Genomic DNA, 20,499 nt, shown 5'->3' on the forward strand with positions numbered 1-20,499 from the left:
AAGGTGCAAGAGGTGAAAAAGAGGGCAAATGAGAGTTGGGGTGAGAGAGTATCATTAAATTTTAGGGAGAATAAAAAGATGTTTTGGAAGGAGGTAAATAAAGGGCGTAAGACCAAGGAGCAAATGGGAACTTCAGTGAAGGGGGATAATGGGGAGATGATAACAAGTAGTGGTGATGTGAGAAGATGGAGTGAGTATTTTGAAGGTTTGGTGAATGTGTTTGATGACAGAGTGGCAGATATAGGGCGTTTTTGTCGAGGTGGTGTGCAAAGTGAGAGGGTTAGGGAAAATGATTTGGTAAACAGAGAAGAGGTAGTAAAAGCTTTGCGGAAGATGAAAGCCGGCAAGGCAGCAGGTTTGGATGGTATTGCAATGAAATATATTAAAAAAGGGGGTGACTGTATTGTTGACTGGTTGGTAAGCTTATTTAAAGTATGTATGTTTCATGGTGAGGTGCCTGAGGATTGGCGGAATGCTTGCATAGTGCCATTGTACAAAGGCAAAGGGGATAAGAGTGAGTGCTCAAATTACAGAGGTATAAGTTTGTTGAGTATTCCTGGGAAATCATATGGGAGGGTATTGATTGAGAGGGTGAAGGCATGTACAGAGCATCAGATTGGGGAAGAGCAGTGTGGTTTCAGAAGTGGTAGAGGATGTGTGGATCAGGTGTTGGCTTTGAAGAATGTATGTGAGAAATACTTAGAAAAGCAAATGGATTTGTATGTAGCATTTATGGATCTGGAGAAGGCATATGATAGAGATGATAGAGATGCTCTGTGGAAGGTATTAAGAATATATGGTGTGGGAGGCAAGTTGTTAGAAGCAGTGAAAAGTTTTTATCGAGGATGTAAGGCATGTGTACGTATAGGAAGAGAGGAAAGTGATTGGTTCTTAGTGAATGTAGGTTTGCGGCAGGGGTGTGTGATGTCTCCATGGTTGTTTAATTTGTTTATGGATGGGGTTGTTAGGGAGGTGAATGTGAGAGTTTTGGAAAGAGGGGCAGGTATGCAGTCTGTTGGGGATGAGAGAACTTGGGAGGTGAGTCAGTTGTTGTTTGCTGATGATACAGCACTGGTGGCTGATTCATGTGAGAAACTGCAGAAGCTGGTGACTGAGTTTGGTAAAGTCTGTGAAAGAATAAAGCTGAGAATAAATGTGAATAAGAGTAGGTTATTAGGTACAATAGGGTTGAGGGACAAGTCAACTGGGAGGTAAGTTTGAATGGAGAAAACTAGAGGAGGTGAAGTGTTTTAGATATCTGGGAGTGGATTTGGCAGCGGATGAAACCATGGAAGTGGAAGTGAATCATAGGGTGGGGGAGGAGGCGAAAGTTCTGGGAGCGTTGAAGAATGTGGGGAAGTTGAGAACATTATCTCGGAGAGCAAAAATGGGTATGTTTGAAGGAATAGTGGTTCCAACAATGTTATATGGTTGTGAGGCATGGGCTATGGATAGAGTTGTGAGGAGGAGGGTGGATGTGCTGGAAATGAGATGTTTGAGGACAATATGTGGTGTGAGATGGTTTGATCGAGTAAGTAATAATAGGGTAAGAGAAATGTGTGGTAATAAAGAGCTGTGGTTGTGGGAGCAGAAGAGGGTGTTTTGAAATGGTTTGGTCACATGGTGAGAATGAGTGAGGAAAGATTGACCAAGAGAATATATGTGTCAGAGGTGGAGGGAACGAGGAGAAGAGGAGACCAAATTGGAGGTGGAAAGATGGAGTGAAAAAGATTTTGAGTGATCGGGGCCTGAACATGCAGGAGGGTGAAAGGCGTGCAAGGAATAGTCTGAATTGGAATGATATGGTATACTGGGGTCGACATGCTGCCAATGGATTGAACCAGGGCATGTGAAGCATCTGGGGTAAACCATGGAAAGCTGTGTAGGTATGTATATTTGCGTGTGTGGACGTGTGTATGTACGTGTGTATGGGGGGGGGGCCATTTCTTTTCGTCTGTTTCCTTGCGCTACCAAAACCGCACTCTCGCAAACGCGGGAGACAGCGACAAAGTATAAAAAAAAAAAAAAAAAAAAAAAAATATATATATATAATATATATATATATATATATACACACATATATATATATATATATATTATATATATATAATATATATATAAATATATATATATATATTGTAAATACATATATGGGGCATTTGGACGATTTTTGCAGGGAAATAATGCAAATGAGTGGGAGATGTATAAAAGAGACAGGAGGTCAAGAGAAAGGTGCAAGAGGTGAAAAAGAGGGCAAATGAGAGTTGGGGTGAGAGAGTATCATTAAATTTTAGGGAGAATAAAAAGATGTTTTGGAAGGAGGTAAATAAAGGGCGTAAGACCAAGGAGCAAATGGGAACTTCAGTGAAGGGGATAATGGGGAGATGATAACAAGTAGTGGTGATGTGAGAAGATGGAGTGAGTATTTTGAAGGTTTGGTGAATGTGTTTGATGACAGAGTGGCAGATATAGGGCGTTTTTGTCGAGGTGGTGTGCAAAGTGAGAGGGTTAGGGAAAATGATTTGGTAAACAGAGAAGAGGTAGTAAAAGCTTTGCGGAAGATGAAAGCCGGCAAGGCAGCAGGTTTGGATGGTATTGCAATGAAATATATTAAAAAAGGGGGTGACTGTATTGTTGACTGGTTGGTAAGGTTATTTAATGTATGTATGACTCATGGTAAGGTGCCTGAAGATTGGCGGAATGCTTGCATAGTGCCATTGTACAAAGGCAAAGAGGATAAGAGTGAGTGCTCAAACTACAGAGGTATAAGTTTGTTGAGTATTCCTGGGAAATCATATGGGAGGGTATTGATTGAGAGGGTGAAGGCATGTACAGAGCATCAGATTGGGGAAGAGCAGTGTGGTTTCAGAAGTGGTAGAGGATGTGTGGATCAGGTGTTTGCTTTGAAGAATGTATGTGAGAAATACTTAGAAAAGCAAATGGATTTGTATGTAGCATTTATGGATCTGGAGAAGGCATATGATAGAGTTGATAGAGACGCTCTGTGGAAGGTATTAAGAATATATGGTGTGGAGGCAAGTTGTTAGAAGCAGTGAAAAGTTTTTATCGAGGATGTAAGGCATGTGTACGTGTAGGAAGAGAGGAAAGTGATTGGTTCTTAGTGAATGTAGGTTTGCGGCAGGGGTGTGTGATGTCTCCATAGTTGTTAATTTGTTTATGGATGGGGTTGTTAGGGAGGTGAATGTGAGAGTTTTGGAAAGAGGGCAGGTATGCAGTCTGTTGGGGATGAGAGAACTTGGGAAGTGAGTCATTGTTGTTTGTTGATGATACAGCGCTGGTGGCTGATTCATGTGAGAAACTGCAGAAGCTGGTGACTGAGTTTGGTAAAGTCTGTGAAAGAATAAAGCTGAGAATAAATGTGAATAAGAGTAGGTTATTAGGTACAATAGGGTTGAGGGACAAGTCAACTGGGAGGTAAGTTTGAATGGAGAAAAACTGGAGGAAGTGAAGTGTTTTAGATATCTGGGAGTGGATTTGGCAGCGGATGAAACCATGGAAGTGGAAGTGAATCATAGGGTGGGGGAGGAGGCGAAAGTTCTGGAGCGTTGAAGAATGTGGGGAAGTTGAGAACATTATCTCGGAGAGCAAAAATGGGTATGTTTGAAGGAATAGTGGTTCCAACAATGTTATATGGTTGTGAGGCATGGGCTATGGATAGAGTTGTGAGGAGGAGGGTGGATGTGCTGGAAATGAGATGTTTGAGGACAATATGTGGTGTGAGGTGGTTTGATTGAGTAAGTAATAATTGGGTAAGAGAGATGTGTGGTAATAAAAAAAAGAGTGTGGTTGAGAGAGCAGAAGAGGGTGTTTTGAAATGGTTTGGGCACATGGAGAGAATGAGTGAGGAAAGATTGACCAAGAGGATATATGTGTCAGAGGTGGAGGGAACGAGGAGAAGTGGGAGACCAAATTGGAGGTGGAAAGATGGAGTGAAAAAGATTTTGAGTGATCGGGGCCTGAACATGCAGGAGGGTGAAAGGAGGGCAAGGAATAGAGTGAATTGGAATGATGTGGTATACTGGGGTCGACATGCTGCCAATGGATTGAACCAGGGCATGTGAAGCATCTGGGGTAAACCATGGAAAGCTGTGTAGGTATGTATATTTGCATGTGTGGACGTGTATGTATATACATGTGTATGTGGGTGGGTTTGGACCATTCTTTGTTTGTTTCCTTGCGCTACCTCGCAAACGCGGGAGACAGCGACAAAGTATAAAAAAAAAAAAAAAAAAAAAAAATATATATATATATATAATATATATATATATATATATATACACACATATATATATATAATATATATATATAATATATATATATATATATATATTATATATATATTATATATTTAAAATATATGTTAAATACATATATGGGGCATTTGGACGATTTTTGCAGGAAATAATGCAAATGAGTGGGAGATGTATAAAAGAGACAGGAGGTCAAGAGAAAGGTGCAAGAGGTGAAAAAGAGGGCAAATGAGAGTTGGGGTGAGAGAGTATCATTAAATTTTAGGGAGAATAAAAAGATGTTTTGGAAGGAGGTAAATAAAGGGCGTAAGACCAAGGAGCAAATGGGAACTTCAGTGAAGGGGGCTAATGGGGAGGTGATAACAAATAGTGGTGATGTGAAAAGGAGATGGAGTGAGTATTTTGAAGGTTTGGTGAATGTGTTTGATGATAAGAGTGGCAGATATAGGGCGTTTTTGTCGAGGTGGTGTGCAAAGTGAGAGGGTTAGGGAAAATGATTTGGTAAACAGAGAAGAGGTAGTAAAAGCTTTGCGGAAGATGAAAGCCGGCAAGGCAGCAGGTTTGGATGGTATTGCAATGAAATATATTAAAAAAGGGGGTGACTGTATTGTTGACTGGTTGGTAAGCTTATTTAAAGTATGTATGTTTCATGGTGAGGTGCCTGAGGATTGGCGGAATGCTTGCATAGTGCCATTGTACAAAGGCAAAGGGGATAAGAGTGAGTGCTCAAACTACAGAGGTATAAGTTTGTTGAGTATTCCTGGTAAATTATATGGGAGGGTATTGATTGAGAGGGTGAAGGCATGTACAGAGCATCAGATTGGGGAAGAGCAGTGTGGTTTCAGAAGTGGTAGAGGATGTGTGGATCAGGTGTTGGCTTTGAAGAATGTATGTGAGAAATACTTAGAAAAGCAAATGGATTTGTATGTAGCATTTATGGATCTGGAGAAGGCATATGATAGAGTTGATAGAGATGCTCTGTGGAAGGTATTAAGAATATATGGTGTGGGAGGCAAGTTGTTAGAAGCAGTGAAAAGTTTTTATCGAGGATGTAAGGCATGTGTACGTGTAGGAAGAGAGGAAAGTGATTGGTTCTCAGTGAATGTAGGTTTGCGGCAGGGGTGTGTGATGTCTCCATGGTTGTTTAATTTGTTTATGGATGGGGTTGTTAGGGAGGTGAATGTGAGAGTTTTGGAAAGAGGGCAGGTATGCAGTCTGTTGGGGATGAGAGAACTTGGGAAGTGAGTCATTGTTGTTTGTTGATGATACAGCGCTGGTGGCTGATTCATGTGAGAAACTGCAGAAGCTGGTGACTGAGTTTGGTAAAGTCTGTGAAAGAATAAAGCTGAGAATAAATGTGAATAAGAGTAGGTTATTAGGTACAATAGGGTTGAGGGACAAGTCAACTGGGAGGTAAGTTTGAATGGAGAAAACTAGAGGAGGTGAAGTGTTTTAGATATCTGGGAGTGGATTTGGCAGCGGATGAAACCATGGAAGTGGAAGTGAATCATAGGGTGGGGGAGGAGGCGAAAGTTCTGGAGCGTTGAAGAATGTGGGGAAGTTGAGAACATTATCTCGGAGAGCAAAAATGGGTATGTTTGAAGGAATAGTGGTTCCAACAATGTTATATGGTTGTGAGGCATGGGCTATGGATAGAGTTGTGAGGAGGAGGGTGGACGTTCCCCCCCCCCCCCCCCCCCCCCCCCCCCCCCCCCCCCCCCCCCCCCCCCCCCCCCCCCCTTTTATGCTGGAAATGAGATGTTTGAGGACAATATGTGGTGTGAGATGGTTTGATCGAGTAAGTAATAATAGGGTAAGAGAAATGTGTGGTAATAAAGAGTTGTGGTTGTGGGAGCAGAAGAGGGTGTTTTGAAATGGTTTGGTCACATGGTGAGAATGAGTGAGGAAAGATTGACCAAGAGAATATATGTGTCAGAGGTGGAGGGAACAAGAAGTGGGAGACCAAATTGGAGGTGGAGAGATGGAGTGAAAAAGATTTTGAGTGATCGGGGCCTGAACATGCAGGAGTGTGAAAGGCGTGCAAGGAATAGAGTGAATTGGAATGATGTGGTATACTGGGGTCGATGTGCTATCAACAGATTGAACCAGGGCATGTGAAGTGTCTGTAGTAAACCATGGAAAGTTCTGTGGGGCCTGGATGTGGAAAGGGAGCTGTGGTTTCAGTGCATTACTACATGACAGCTAGAGACTGAGTGTTTACGAATGTGGCCTTTGTTGTCTTTTCCTAGCGCTACCTCGCGTACATGAAGGGGGAGGGGGTTGTTATTTCATGTGTGGTGGGGTGGCTATGGGAATGAATAAAGGCAGACAGTATGAATTATGTACATGTGTATATATGTATATGTCTGTATGTGTATATATATGTATACGTTGAGATGTATAGGTATGTATATGTGTGTGTGTGTGGACGTGTATGTATATACATGTGTATGTGGGTGGGTTAGGCCATTCTTTCATCTGTTTCCTTGCACTACCTCACTAACGCAGGAGACTGCGACAAAGCAAAATAAAATAAATAAAATATAAATATACATAAAAGCCCATACATGCACATATACATACATATGTACATATTCATACATGCTTGCCTTCATCTATTCCTGTTGGTACCCCACCACACAGGAAATAGCGTTGCTACCCTCTGCTTCAGCAAAGCATTGCCAGGAAAATAGACAAAAAAGGTCACATTCGTTCACACTCAGTCTCTAGCTATCATGTGTAATGCACTGAGACAATAGCTCCCTATCCATATCCAGGCCACACAGACCCCCTCCATGGATTTTCAATATTTATCTATATTTCATTTATCATACACTGTCGCTGTCTCCCGTGTTAGCGAGGTACCACAAGGAAACAGATGAAAGAATGGCCCAACCCACCCACATACACAAGTAGATACATACACTTCCACACATGCACATATACATACCTATACATCTCAACATATACATATATATACACACACAGACATATACATATATACACATGTACATAATTCATACTGTCTACCCTATTCATTCCCATCACCACCCCGCCACACATGAAATGACAACCCCCTCCCCCCGCATATGTGCGAAGTAGTGCTAGGAAAAGACAACAAAGGCCACATTTGTTCACACTCAGTCTCCAGCTGTCATGTATAATGCACAGAAACCACAGTTACCTTTCCACATCCAGGCACCACAGAACTTTCCAAGGTTTACCCCAGATGCTTCACATGCCCTGGTTCACTCCACTGACAGCATGTCGACCCTGGTATACCACATTGTTCCAATTCACTCTATTCCTTGCATGCCTTTCACCCTCCTGCATGTTCAGGCCCCGATCACTCAAAATCTTTTTCACTCCATCTTTCCACCTCCAATTTGGTCTCCCACTTCTCCTCGTTCTCTCCACCTCAGACACATACATCCTCTTGGTCAATCTTTCCTCGCTCATTCTCTACATGCGACCAAACCATTTCATAACACCTTCTTCTGCTCTCTCAATCACACTTCTTTTATTACCACACATCTCTCTTAGCCTTTCATTACTTACTCAATCAAACCACCTCACACCAAATATTGTCCTCAAACATCTCATTTCCAGCACATCCATCCTCCTCCGCACAACTCTATCTATAGCCCACACCTCGCAACTATACAACATTGTTGGAACCACTATTCCTTCAAACATACCCAATTTTGCTTTCCAAGATAACGTTCTTGACTTCCACACATTCTTCAACACTCCCAGAACTTTCACCCCCTCCCCCACCCTATGATTCACTTCCGCTTCCATGGTTCCATCCACTATAGATAGGGTTGTGCAGAGGAGGGTGGATGTGCTGGAAATGAGATGTTTGAGAACAATATGTGGTGTGAGGTGGTTTGATCGAGTAAGTAATAATAGGGTAAGAGAAATGTGTGGTAATAAAAAAAGAGGGTGGTGAGATTAAGTGAGCTTGGGAAGGAGACTTGTGTGAGGAAGTACCAGGAGAGACTGAGTACAGAATGGAAAAAAGTGAGAACAAAGGATGTAACGGGAGTAGGGGAGGAATGGGATGTATTTAGGGAAGCAATGATGGCATGCGCAAAAGATGCTTGTGGCATGAGAAGCGTGGGAGGTGGGCAGATTAGAAAGGGTAGTGAGTGGTGGGATGAAGAGGTAAGATTATTAGTGAAAGAGAAGAGAGAGGCATTTGGATGATTTTTGCAGGGAAATAGTGCAAATAACTGAGATGTGTATACGAAAGAGACAGGAGGTCAAGAGAAAGGTGCATTAGGTGAAAAAGAGGGGAAATGAGAGTTGGGGTGAGAGTATCATTAAATTTTAGGGAGAATAAAAATATGTTTTGGAAGGAGGTTAATAAAGTGTGTAAGACAAGGGAACAAATGGGAACATCAGTGAAGGGGGCAAATGGGGAGCTTATAACAAGTAGTGGTGATGTGAGAAGGAGATGGAGTGAGTATTTTGAAGGTTTGTTGAATGTGTTTGATGATAGAATGGCAGATATAAGGTGTTTTGGTCTAGGTGGTGTGCAAAGTGAGAGGGTTAGGGAGAATGATTTAGTAAACAGAGAAGAGGTAGTAAAAGCTTTGCGGAAGATGAAAGCCGGCAAGGCAGCAGGTTTGGATGGTATTGCAGTGGAATATATTAAAAAGGGGGTGACTGTATAGTTGACTGGTTGGTAAGGTTATTTAATGTATGTATGTCTCATGGTGAGGTGCCTGAGGATTGGCGGAATGCTTGCATAGTGCCATTGTACAAGGGCAAAGAGGTTAATGGTGAGTGCTCAAATTACAGAGGTATAAGTTTGTTGAGTATTCCTGGGAAATTATATGGGAGGGTATTGATTGAGAGGGTGAAGGCATGTACAAAGCATCAGATTGGGGAAGAGCAGTGTGGCTTCAGAAGTGGTAGAGGATGTGTGGATCAGGTGTTTGCTTTGAAGAATGTATTGAGAAATACTTAGAAAAGCAAATGGATTTGTTTGTAGCATTTATGGATGTGGAGAAGGCATATGATAGAGTTGATAGAGATGCTCTGTGGAAGGTATTAAGAATATATGGTGTGGGAAGCAAGTTGTTAGAAGCAGTGAAAAGTTTTTATTGAGGATGTAAGGCATGTGTACATGTGGGAAAAGAGGAAAGTGATTGGTTCTCAGTGAATGTTGGTTTGTGGCTGGGGTGCGTGATGTCTCCATGGTTGTTTAATTTGTTTATGGATGGGGTTGTTAGGGAGGTGAATGCAAGAGTCGTGGAAAGAGGGGCAAGTATGCAGTCTGTTGTGGATGATAGAGCTTGGGAAGGAGACTTCTGTGAGGAAGTACCAGGAGAGAATGAGTACAGAATGGAAAAAGGTGAGAACAAAAGACGTAAGGGGAGTGGGGAGGAATGGGATGTATTTAGGGAAGCAGTGATGCTTGTGCAAAAGATGCTTGTGGCATGAGAAGCGTGGGAGGGGGGGCAGATTAGAAAGGGCAGCGAGTGGTGGGATGAAGAAGTAAGATTATTAGTGAAAGAGAAGAGAGAGGCATTTGGACAATTTTTGCAAGGAAATAATGCAAATGAGTGGGAGATGTATAAAAGAGACAGGAGGTCAAGAGAAAGGTGCAAGAGGTGAAAAAGAGGGCAAATGAGAGTTGGGGTGAGAGAGTATCATTAAACTTTAGGGAGAATAAAAAGACGTTTTGGAAGGCAGTAAATAAAGTGCGTAAGACAGGGGAAAAAATGGGAACTTCAGTGAAGGGGGCTAATGGGGAGGTGATAACAAATAGTGGTGATGTGAAAAGGAGATGGAGTGAGTATTTTGAAGGTTTGTTGAATGTGTTTGATGATAAGAGTGGCAGATGTAGGGTGTTTTGGTCGAGGTGGTGTGCAAAGTGAGAGGGTTAGGGAAAATGATTTGGTAAACAGAGAAGAGGTAGTAAAAGCTTTGCGGAAGATGAAAGCCGGCAAGGCAGCAGGTTTGGATGGTATTGCAATGAAATATATTAAAAAAGGGGGTGACTGTATTGTTGACTGGTTGGTAAGGTTATTTAATGTATGTATGACTCATGGTAAGGTGCCTGAAGATTGGCGGAATGCATGCATAGTGCCATTGTACAAAGGCAAAGGGGATAAGAGTGAGTGCTCAAACTACAGAGGTATAAGTTTGTTGAGTATTCCTGGGAAATCATATGGGAGGGTATTGATTGAGAGGGTGAAGGCATGCACAGAGCTTCAGATTGGGGAAGAGCAGTGTGGTTTCAGAAGTGGTAGAGGATGTGTGGATCGGGTGTTTGCTATGAAGAATGTATGTGAGAAATACTTAGAAAAGCAAATGGATTTGTATGTAGCATTTATGGATCTGGAGAAGGCATATGATAGAGTTGACAGAGATGCTCTGTGAAAGTTCCTGTAAATATATGGTATGGAGGAGGAGTGAAGAGTTTTCATCAAGAGAGGAGGTCATGTGTGAAAGCAAGGAGAAAGGAGGAGGAATGGTTCCAGGTGAAGGTGGGTCTGAAGCAGAGGTTTTAGGATGAGGTAGTATGCTAGAGTGTTAGACAGAGGAAAAGGTATGCAGTTTGTTGGGATTGTGGGAGCCTTGAAGGTCAGCTGTAGTTTCCTGATCACAGATTGCAAATGACAGATAGAACAGAGACAGAAAAAGATAGGGGATAGGGGAGAAAGAATACTTCCCACGCATTCCTCACGTGTCGTAGAAGGCGACTAAAGGGGATGGGAGCAAGGGGCTGGAAACCCTCCCTTCCTTGTATTTTAACTTTCTAAAAGGGGAAACAGAAGAAGGAGTCATGCGGGGAGAGCTCATCCTCCTCGAAGGCTCAGATTGGGGTGTCTATATGTGTGTGGATGTAACCAAGATGAGAAAAAAGGAGAGATAGGTAGTATGTTTGAGGAAAGGAACCTGGAGGTTTTAGCTCTGAGTGAAATGAAGCTCAAGGGTAAAGGGAACAGTGGTTTGGGAATGTTTTGGTTTTGGGAGTTAAAGTCAGGGGTGAGGACGAGAGCAAGGGAAGGAGTAGCACTACTCCTGAAACAGGAGTCGTGGGAGTATGTGATAGAGTGTAAGAAAGTAAATTCTAGACTGATATGGGTAAAACTGAAAGTGGATGGAGGGAGATGGGTGATTATTGGTGCATATGCACCTGGGCATGAGATGAAAGATCATGAGAGGCAAGTGTTGTGGGAGTAGCTGAGTGTGTTAGTAGTTTTGATGCACAAGACCGGGTTATAGTGATGGGTGATTTGAATCAAAGGTGAGTAATGTGGCAGCTGAGGGAATAATTGGTGTACATGGGGTGTTCAGTGTTGTAAATGGAAATGGTGAAGAGCTTGTAGATTTATGTGCTGAAAAAGGATTGGTGATTGGAAATACCTGGTTTAAAGAGAGAGATATACATAAGTATACGGATGTAAGTAGGAGAGATGGCCAGAGAGCATTACTGGATTACGTGTTAATTGATAGGTGCACAAAAGAGAGACTTTTGGATGTTAATGTGCTGAGAGGTGCAACTGGAGGGATGTCTGATCATTATCTTGTGGAGGCGAAGGTGAAGATTTGTAAAGGTTTTCAGAAAAGAAGAAAGAATGTTGGGGTGAAGAGAGTGGTGAGAGTAAGTGAGCTTGGGAAGGAGACTTCTGTGAGGAAGTACCAGGAGAGAATGAGTACAGAATGGAAAAAGGTGAGAACAAAAGACGTAAGGGGAGTGGGGGAGGAATGGGATGTATTTAGGGAAGCAGTGATGGCTTGTGCAAAAGATGCTTGTGGCATGAGAAGCGTGGGAGGGGGGGCAGATTAGAAAGGGCAGCGAGTGGTGGGATGAAGAAGTAAGATTATTAGTGAAAGAGAAGAGAGAGGCATTTGGACAATTTTTGCAAGGAAATAATGCAAATGAGTGGGAGATGTATAAAAGAAAGAGGCAGGAGGTCAAGAGAAAGGTACAAGAGGTGAAAAAGAGGGTAAATAAGATTTGGGGTGAGAGAGTATCATTAAACTTTAGGGAGAATAAAAAGACGTTTTGGAAGGCAGTAAATAAAGTGCGTAAGACAGGGGAAAAAATGGGAACTTCAGTGAAGGGGGCTAATGGGGAGGTGATAACAAATAGTGGTGATGTGAAAAGGAGATGGAGTGAGTATTTTGAAGGTTTGTTGAATGTGTTTGATGATAAGAGTGGCAGATGTAGGGTGTTTTGGTCGAGGTGGTGTGCACAGTGAGAGGGTTAGGGAGAATGATTTGGTAAACAGAGAAGAGGTAGTAAAAGCTTTGCGGAAGATGAAAACCGGCAAGGCAGCAGGTTTGGATGGCACTGTAGTGGAATATATCAAAAAAGCGGGTGACTGTATCGTTGACTGGTTGGTAAGGTTATTTAATGTATGTATGACTCATGGTAAGGTGCCTGAAGATTGGCGGAATGCATGCATAGTGCCATTGTACAAAGGCAAAGGGGATAAAAGTGAGTGTACAAATTCTAAAGGTAAAAGTTTGTTGAGTATTCCTGGGAAATTATGTGGGAGGATATTGATTGAGAGGGTGAAGGCATGCACAGAGCTTCAGATTGGGGAAGAGCAGTGTGGTTTCAGAAGTGGTAGAGGATGTGTGGATCAGGTGTTTGCTTTAAAGAATGTATGTGAGAAATACTTAGAAAAGCAAATGGATTTGTATGTAGCATTTATGGATCTGGAGAAGGCATATGATAGAGTTGATAGAGATGCTCTGTGGAAGGTATTAAGAATATATGGTGTGGGAGGCAAGTTGCTAGAAGCAGTGAAAAGTTTTTATCGAGGATATAAGGCATGTGTGCGTGTAGAAAGAGAGGAAAGAATTGGTTCTCAGTGAATGTAGGTTCGCGACAGGGGTGTGTGATGTCTCCATAGTTGTTAATTTGTTTATGGATGGGGTTGTTAGGGAGGTGAATGCAAGAGTTTTGGAGAGAGGGGCAGGTATACAGTCTGTTGTGGATGAGAGAACTTGGGAAGTGAGTCAATTGTTGTTTGTTGATGATACAGCGCTGGTGGCTGATTCGTGTGAGAAACTGCAGAAGCTGGTGACTGAGTTTGGTAGTGTGTGAAAGAAGAAAGCTGAGAGTAAATGTGAATAAGAGCAAGGTTATTAGGTACAGTAGGGTTGAGGGACAAGTCAATTGGGAGGTAAGTTTGAATGGAGAAAAACTGGAGGAAGTGAAGTGTTTTAGATATCTGGGAGTGGATTTGGCAGCGGATGGAACCATGGAAACGGAAGTGAATCATGGGGTGGGGGGTGGGGGGTGGGGGCGAAAGTTCTGGGAGCGTTGAAGAATGTGTGGAAGTTGAGAACATTACCTCAGAAAGCAAAAATGGGTATGTTTGAAGGAATAGTTGTTCCAACAATGTTATATGGTTGCGAGGATTGGGCTATAGATAGAGTTGTGCGCAGGAGGGTGGATGTGCTGGAAATGAGATGTTTGAGGACAATATGTGGTGTGAGGTGGTTTGATTGAGTAAGTAATAATTGGGTAAGAGAGATGTGTGGTAATAAAAAAAAGAGTGTGGTTGAGAGAGCAAAAGAGGGAGTTTTGAAATGGTTTGGTCACATGGAGAGAATGAGCGAGGAAAGATTGACCAAGAGGATATATGTGTCAGAGGTGGAGGGAACGAGGAGAAGTGGGAGACCAAACTGGAGGTGGAAAGATGGAGTGCAAAAGATTATGAGTGATCGGGGCCTGAACATGCAGGAGGGTGAAAGGCGTGCAAGGAAAAGAGTGAATTGGAACGATGTGGTATACCGGGGTCGACGTGCTGTCAATGGATTAAACCAGGGCATGTGAAGCATCTGGGGTAAACCATGGAAAGTTCTGTGGGGCCTGGATGTGGAAAGGGAGCTGTGGTTTCGGTGCATTACACATGACAGCTAGAGACTGAGCGAGCGTGAACGAATGTGGCCTTTGTTGTCTCTTCCTAGCGCTACCTCGCACACATGAGGGAGAGGGGGTTGCTATGTCATGTGTGGCAGGGTGGCGATGGGAATGAATAAAGGCAGACAGTATGAATTATGTACATGTGTATATATGTATATGTCTGTGTGTGTATAAAATGTATACGTTGAGATGTATAGGTATGTATATTTGCATGTGTGGACGTGTATGTATATACATGTGTATGTGGGTGGGTTGGACCATTCTTTTGTTTGTTTCCTTGCGCTACCTCGCTAATGCGGGAGACAGTGACAAAGCAAAATAAGATAAAATAAATGTTATTTGATTAATAGTAAAGAAAAAATGGAATGTCTTAGATACTGTGGAGTTTATATGGCAGGAAATGGAACCATGGGAGCTTAAGTAAGCCATACAGTGGGAGAGGAGGCAGTGGTCCTTGGTGCACTAAGGAGCTGAAGTAAGCCATACAGTGGGAAAGGGGGCAGTGGTCCTTGGTGCACTAAGGAATGTGCAAAAAGAAAGATCCCTGATTTTAAGGCATACATGGGTATGATATAGTAGTGTAGAGCATTGGCCTTAGATAAAGATGTAAAGATGGTAGATATGTTGGAAAGGAAATGTCTAAGGATGGTGTGAGGAGGGTTGATCAAATAGAAAATGATAGGTTAAGAGACAAGTGTGGTAGTAAGAGAAGTATGAATGAAAGGGCTGAAGAAGGTTTGTTAAATTGATGTGGACATATGGAGATGATAATTGAGGAAAGGATGACAAAGAGTATACATGCCATAAGGGGAGGGTTAGGGGAGGAGGAAAAGATGGAACCATAGAGGAGGTGGAAGCCTGGAGTGTTCAAGACCTGGACATGCAGGAGGGTGTGAGGAGTACAAGGGAAAAGGGAAAGAGTAAACTGGAGTGACTTGTATGCAAGGGATGAGCACTGTGGCAGAGGATGACATGCTGTTAATGGGCTGAACCAGGGCAAATTAAGCAGTTAGAGAAACCACAGAAAGGTACATATGTGGGCCTAGTTGTGGATATGGGGCTCTGGTTGTGGTGCATTATACATGATGGCCAGAGAGTGGATATGAGCAAACAAGGCCATTACTTCATCTGTCCCTAACCTCACAATTGCAGGAAACAGAGAACTTGTATGAGAATGAAAAATACCAATCAACAATCTTTTTCTAGCATACAACTCTACAAGCTGTTCCTATTTTTTTTTACACCTGGTACCGCACCCTCCTCCACAGTCTTAATCATAGCCCATGCCTCGCATCCATATAATGTTATTGGGACTAATATAACTTCAAATATACCCATTTTTGCCCTCCCATATAACGTTCTCCCTTTCCACACATTCTTGAACACTCCAAGAAACTTTGCCCCTTCACCCACCCTACGACTCACTTATGCTTCCATGGTTCCATATGCTGCCATGTCCACTCCTAAGTATGCAAAACACTTTACTTCCACCAAATTTTCTCCATTCAAATATTATTATACAAATTCTAACTAAAATTATGCCTTACCCTGTCAGGAACACGATCATGAACATAGACCATTACAATGGCTGTAATCCAAGTAACAAGAAAGATATAGAGGAATGATATGACAGTTTTCACGTATTCGGGCCGCAGCTGGGTTGCCACACCACTGGGTCGACGCAAGCCACTAAATTTCTGTTGATCTGGAAGATCTGAAGCCTGAGAATCTGAAGAGTAGTTTCTGAAAGTAAAGGCCATACAAGTGTGATAAAATACAATGAAAACACTGGGAACAAAATCACTGTACATATGATTTAATTTTGAGGCAAAAGTTAAATTAAAAGTGATTCAAATTCTAATAACATGTACAGCATACCCATTTAGAACAAACCTTTTTATTCTGATTTTAAATATCAAAACAATGATAAAATGTTTCCACATGTATTCTAGCAACATACAACATGTACTGACAGAATGCTACACATCCCTAATTCTAAATAATCATGGAGCAACAAGAATAATCCAGCCATGGCATCTTAATGAGAAAAGTGTTATGTATGTATCTGATCAAAACCCACAATCTAGTCGAGTCAGCGATCAAAATTACAGTTTTGGATAAAAAGCTGAAAAGGAGTAGACATAAAATTCAGTTCCAGTTTTAAGATGCCCTAGAATAAAAAATTTAATCATAAAATTTCAGTTATATTCAACATGCTATACAGATTAATCAAATATGATCAATCTCCATCAAGTTTTTACAGGACTCTGAATAATCAAATGGATCTAAAACCTAAATAGGAAATGAAGATCAATCACTAATAAAAGTCTGTTTTTCGGATCTCATGAGAATACCTGAAAAACGAAAGCAAGTCAGAGTAGACATCATTCTTGGAATAGTTGGTGCAGCTTTTAAACAACTTCCTCAAAGTCGATGGTTATCATCCTATGAGGGAAAACAACAAGTGCCTAACTTCGAACAAGTACCTACAAAAAGATTTTGCTATGACACAAGGTAAATGCAAAGCACTCATTGCATATGCCACTTGTTCCTTAAAATTCTTAATCCCTTGCACCACACATTATTTTACTATCTCACTCAGAAGGGCATATATACGGGGTTGACATGCTGCCAGTGGATTGAATCAGGGCATGTGAAGCGTCTGGGGTAATCCATGGAAAGTTCTTTGGGGCCTGGATGTGGAAAGGGAGCTGAGGTTTCGGGCATTATTACATGACAGCTAGAGACTGAATATGAACGAATGGGGCCTTTGTTGTCTTTTCCTAGCGCTACCTCGCACACATGAGGGGGGATGGTATTCCATGTGTGGCGAGGTGGCGATGGGAATGAATAAAGGCAGGCAGTGTGAATTGTGTGCATGAGTATATATGTATGTGTCTGTGTGTGTATATATATGTGTACATTTAGATGTATAGGTATGTATATTTGCGTGTGTGGACGTGTATGTATATACATATGTATGGGGTGGGTTGGGCCATTTCTTTCGTCTGTTTCCTTGCGTTACCTCGCAAACGCGGGAGACAACGACAAAGCAAAAAAAAAAATAAAAAAAATATATATATATATATTTTTTTTTTTTTTTTTTTTTTTTTTTTTTTTTTTTTATACTTTGTCGCTGTCTCCCGCGTTATATATATATATATATATATATTTTTTTTTTTTTTTCCTTTTTATACTTTGTCGCTGTCTCCCGCGTTTGCGAGGTAGCGCAAGGAAACAGACGAAAGAAAAGGCCCAATCCCCCCCCATACACATGTATATACATACGTCCACACACGCAAATATACATACCTACACAGCTTTCCATGGTTTACCCCAGACGCTTCACATGTCTTGATTCAATCCACTGACAGCACGTCAACCCCGGTATACCACATTGCTCCAATTCACTCTATTCCTTGCCCTCCTTTCACCCTCCTGCAAGTTCAGGCCCCGATCACACAAAATCTTTTTCACTCCATCTTTCCACCTCCAATTTGGTCTCCCTCTTCTCCTCGTTCCCTCCACCTCCGACACATATATCCTCTTGGTCAACCTTTCCTCACTCATTCTCTCCATGTGCCCAAACCATTTCAAAACACCCTCTTCTGCTCTCTCAACCACGCTCTTTTTATTTCCACACATCTCTCTCACCCTTACGTTACTTACTCGATCAAACCACCTCACACCACACATTGTCCTCAGACATCTCATTTCCAGCACATCCATCCTCCTGCGCACAACTCTATCCATAGCCCACGCCTCGCAACCATACAACATTGTTGGAACCACTATTCCTTCAAACATACCCATTTTTGCTTTCCGAGATAATGTTCTCGACTTCCACACATTCTTCAAGGCTCCCAGAATTTTCGCCCCCTCCCCCACCCTATGGTCCACTTCTGCTTCCATGGTTCCATCCGCTGCCAGATCCACTCCCAGATATCTAAAACACTTCACTTCCTCCAGTTTTTCTCCATTCAAACTCACCTCCCAATTTACTTGACCCTCAACCCTACTGTACCTAATAACCTTGCTCTTATTCACATTTACTCTTAACTTTCTTCTTCCACACACTTTATCAAACTCCGTCACCAGCTTCTGCAGTTTCTCACATGAATCAGCCACCAGCGCTGTATCATCAGCGAACAACATATATATATATATATATATATATATATATATATATATATATATATATATATATATATATATATTATATCATTTTTATTTATTTATTATACTTTGTCGCTGTCTCCCGCGTTTGCGAGGTAGCGCAAGGAAACAGACGAAAGAAATGGCCCAACCCACCCCCATACACATGTATATACATACGTCCACACACGCAAATATACACACCTACACAGCTTTCCATGGTTTACCCCAGCCGCTTCACATGCCTTGATTCAATCCACTGACAGCACGTCAACCCCGGTATACCACATCGCTCCAATTCACTCTATTCCTTGCCCTCCTTTCACCCTCCTGCATGTTCAGGCCCCAATCACACAAAATCTTTTTCACTCCATCTTTCCACCTCCAATTTGGTCTCCCTCTTCTCCTCGTTCCCTCCACCTCCGACACATATATCCTCTTGGTCAATCTTTCCTCACTCATTCTCTCCATGTGCCCAAACCACTTCAAAACACCCTCTTCTGCTCTCTCAACCACGCTCTTTTTATTTCCACACATCTCTCTTACCCTTACGTTACTCACTCGATCAAACCACCTCACACCACACATTGTCCTCAAACATTTCATTTCCAGCACATCCATCCTCCTGCGCACTACTCTATCCATAGCCCACGCCTCGCAACCATACAACATTGTTGGAACCACTATTCCTTCAAACATACCCATTTTTGCTTTCCGAGATAATGTTCTCGACTTCCACACATTCTTCAAGGCCCCCAGAATTTTCGCCCCCTCCCCCACCCTATGATCCACTTCCGCTTCCATGGTTCCATCCGCTGCCAGATCCACTCCCAGATATCTAAAACACTTCACTTCCTCCAGTTTTTCTCCATTCAAACTCACCTCCCAATTGACTTGACCCTCAACCCTACTGTACCTAATAACCTTGCTCTTATTCACATTTACTCTTAACTTTCTTCTTCCACACACTTTACCAAACTCAGTCACCAGCTTCTGCAGTTTCTCAAATGAATCAGCCACCAGCGCTGTATCATCAGCGAACAACAACTGACTCACTTCCCAAGCTCTCTCATCCCCAACAGACTTCATACTTGCCCCTCTTTCCAAAACTCTTGCATTTACCTCCCTAACAACCCCATCCATAAACAAATTAAACAACCATATATATATATATATATATATATATATATATATATATATATATATATATATATATATATATATATATATTTATTTATTTATTTTTTTTTTCAAACTATTCGCCATTTCCCGCGTTAGCGAGGTAGCGTTAAGAACAGAGAACTGGGCCACTGAGGGAATATCCTCACCTGGCCCCCTTCTCTGTTCCTTCTTTTGGAAAATTAAAAAAAATTGAGAGGGGAGGATTTCCAGCCCCCCGCTCCCTCCCCTTTTAGTCGCCTTCTACGACACACAGGGAATACGTGGGAAGTATTCTTTCTCCCCTATCCCCAGGGATAATATATATATATATATATATATATATATATATATATATATATATATATATATATATATATATATATATATTTTCTTTTTTTTTTTTATACTTTGTCGCTGTCTCCCGCGTTTGCGAGGTAGCGCAAGGAAACAGACGAAAGAAATGGCCCAACCCACCCCCATACACATGTATATACATACGTCCACACACGCAAATATATATACCTATACAGCTTTCCATGGTTTACCCCAGATGCTTCACATGCCTTGATTCAATCCACTGACAGCACGTCAACCCCGGTATACCACATCGCTCCAATTCACTCTATTCCTTGCCCTCCTTTCACCCTCCTGCATGTTCAGGCCCCAATCACACAAAATCTTTTTCACTCCATCTTTCCACCTCCAATTTGGTCTCCCTCTTCTCCTTGCTCCCTCCACCTCCGACACATATATCCTCTTGGTCAATCTTTCCTCACTCATTCTCTCCATGTGCCCAAACCACTTCAAAACACCCTCTTCTGCTCTCTCAACCATGCTCTTTTTATTTCCACACATCTCTCTTACCCTTACGTTACTCACTCGATCAAACCACCTCACACCACACATTGTCCTCAAACATCTCATTTCCAGCACATCCATCCTCCTGCACACAACTCTATCCATAGCCCACGCCTCGCAACCATACAACATTGTTGGAACCACTATTCCTTC

At 42.1% G+C, this 20,499-nt stretch overlaps 1 protein-coding gene across 1 annotated transcript in view; it reads right to left on the bottom strand.

The window, feature by feature from the left end:
• LOC139760168 (sphingomyelin synthase-related protein 1-like) overlaps positions 1-20,499 on the bottom strand; it is a 105,276-nt gene that overhangs the window by 63,267 nt on the left and 21,510 nt on the right. The window contains exon 3 of the mRNA XM_071683088.1: positions 15,720-15,915. Within this exon, the coding sequence (XP_071539189.1) occupies positions 15,720-15,915 (196 nt within the window). The remainder of the gene's footprint in view (positions 1-15,719; positions 15,916-20,499) is intronic.

Source organism: Panulirus ornatus, chromosome 35, assembly GCF_036320965.1.
Source record: "Panulirus ornatus isolate Po-2019 chromosome 35, ASM3632096v1, whole genome shotgun sequence".
Taxonomy (NCBI): domain Eukaryota; kingdom Metazoa; phylum Arthropoda; class Malacostraca; order Decapoda; family Palinuridae; genus Panulirus; species Panulirus ornatus.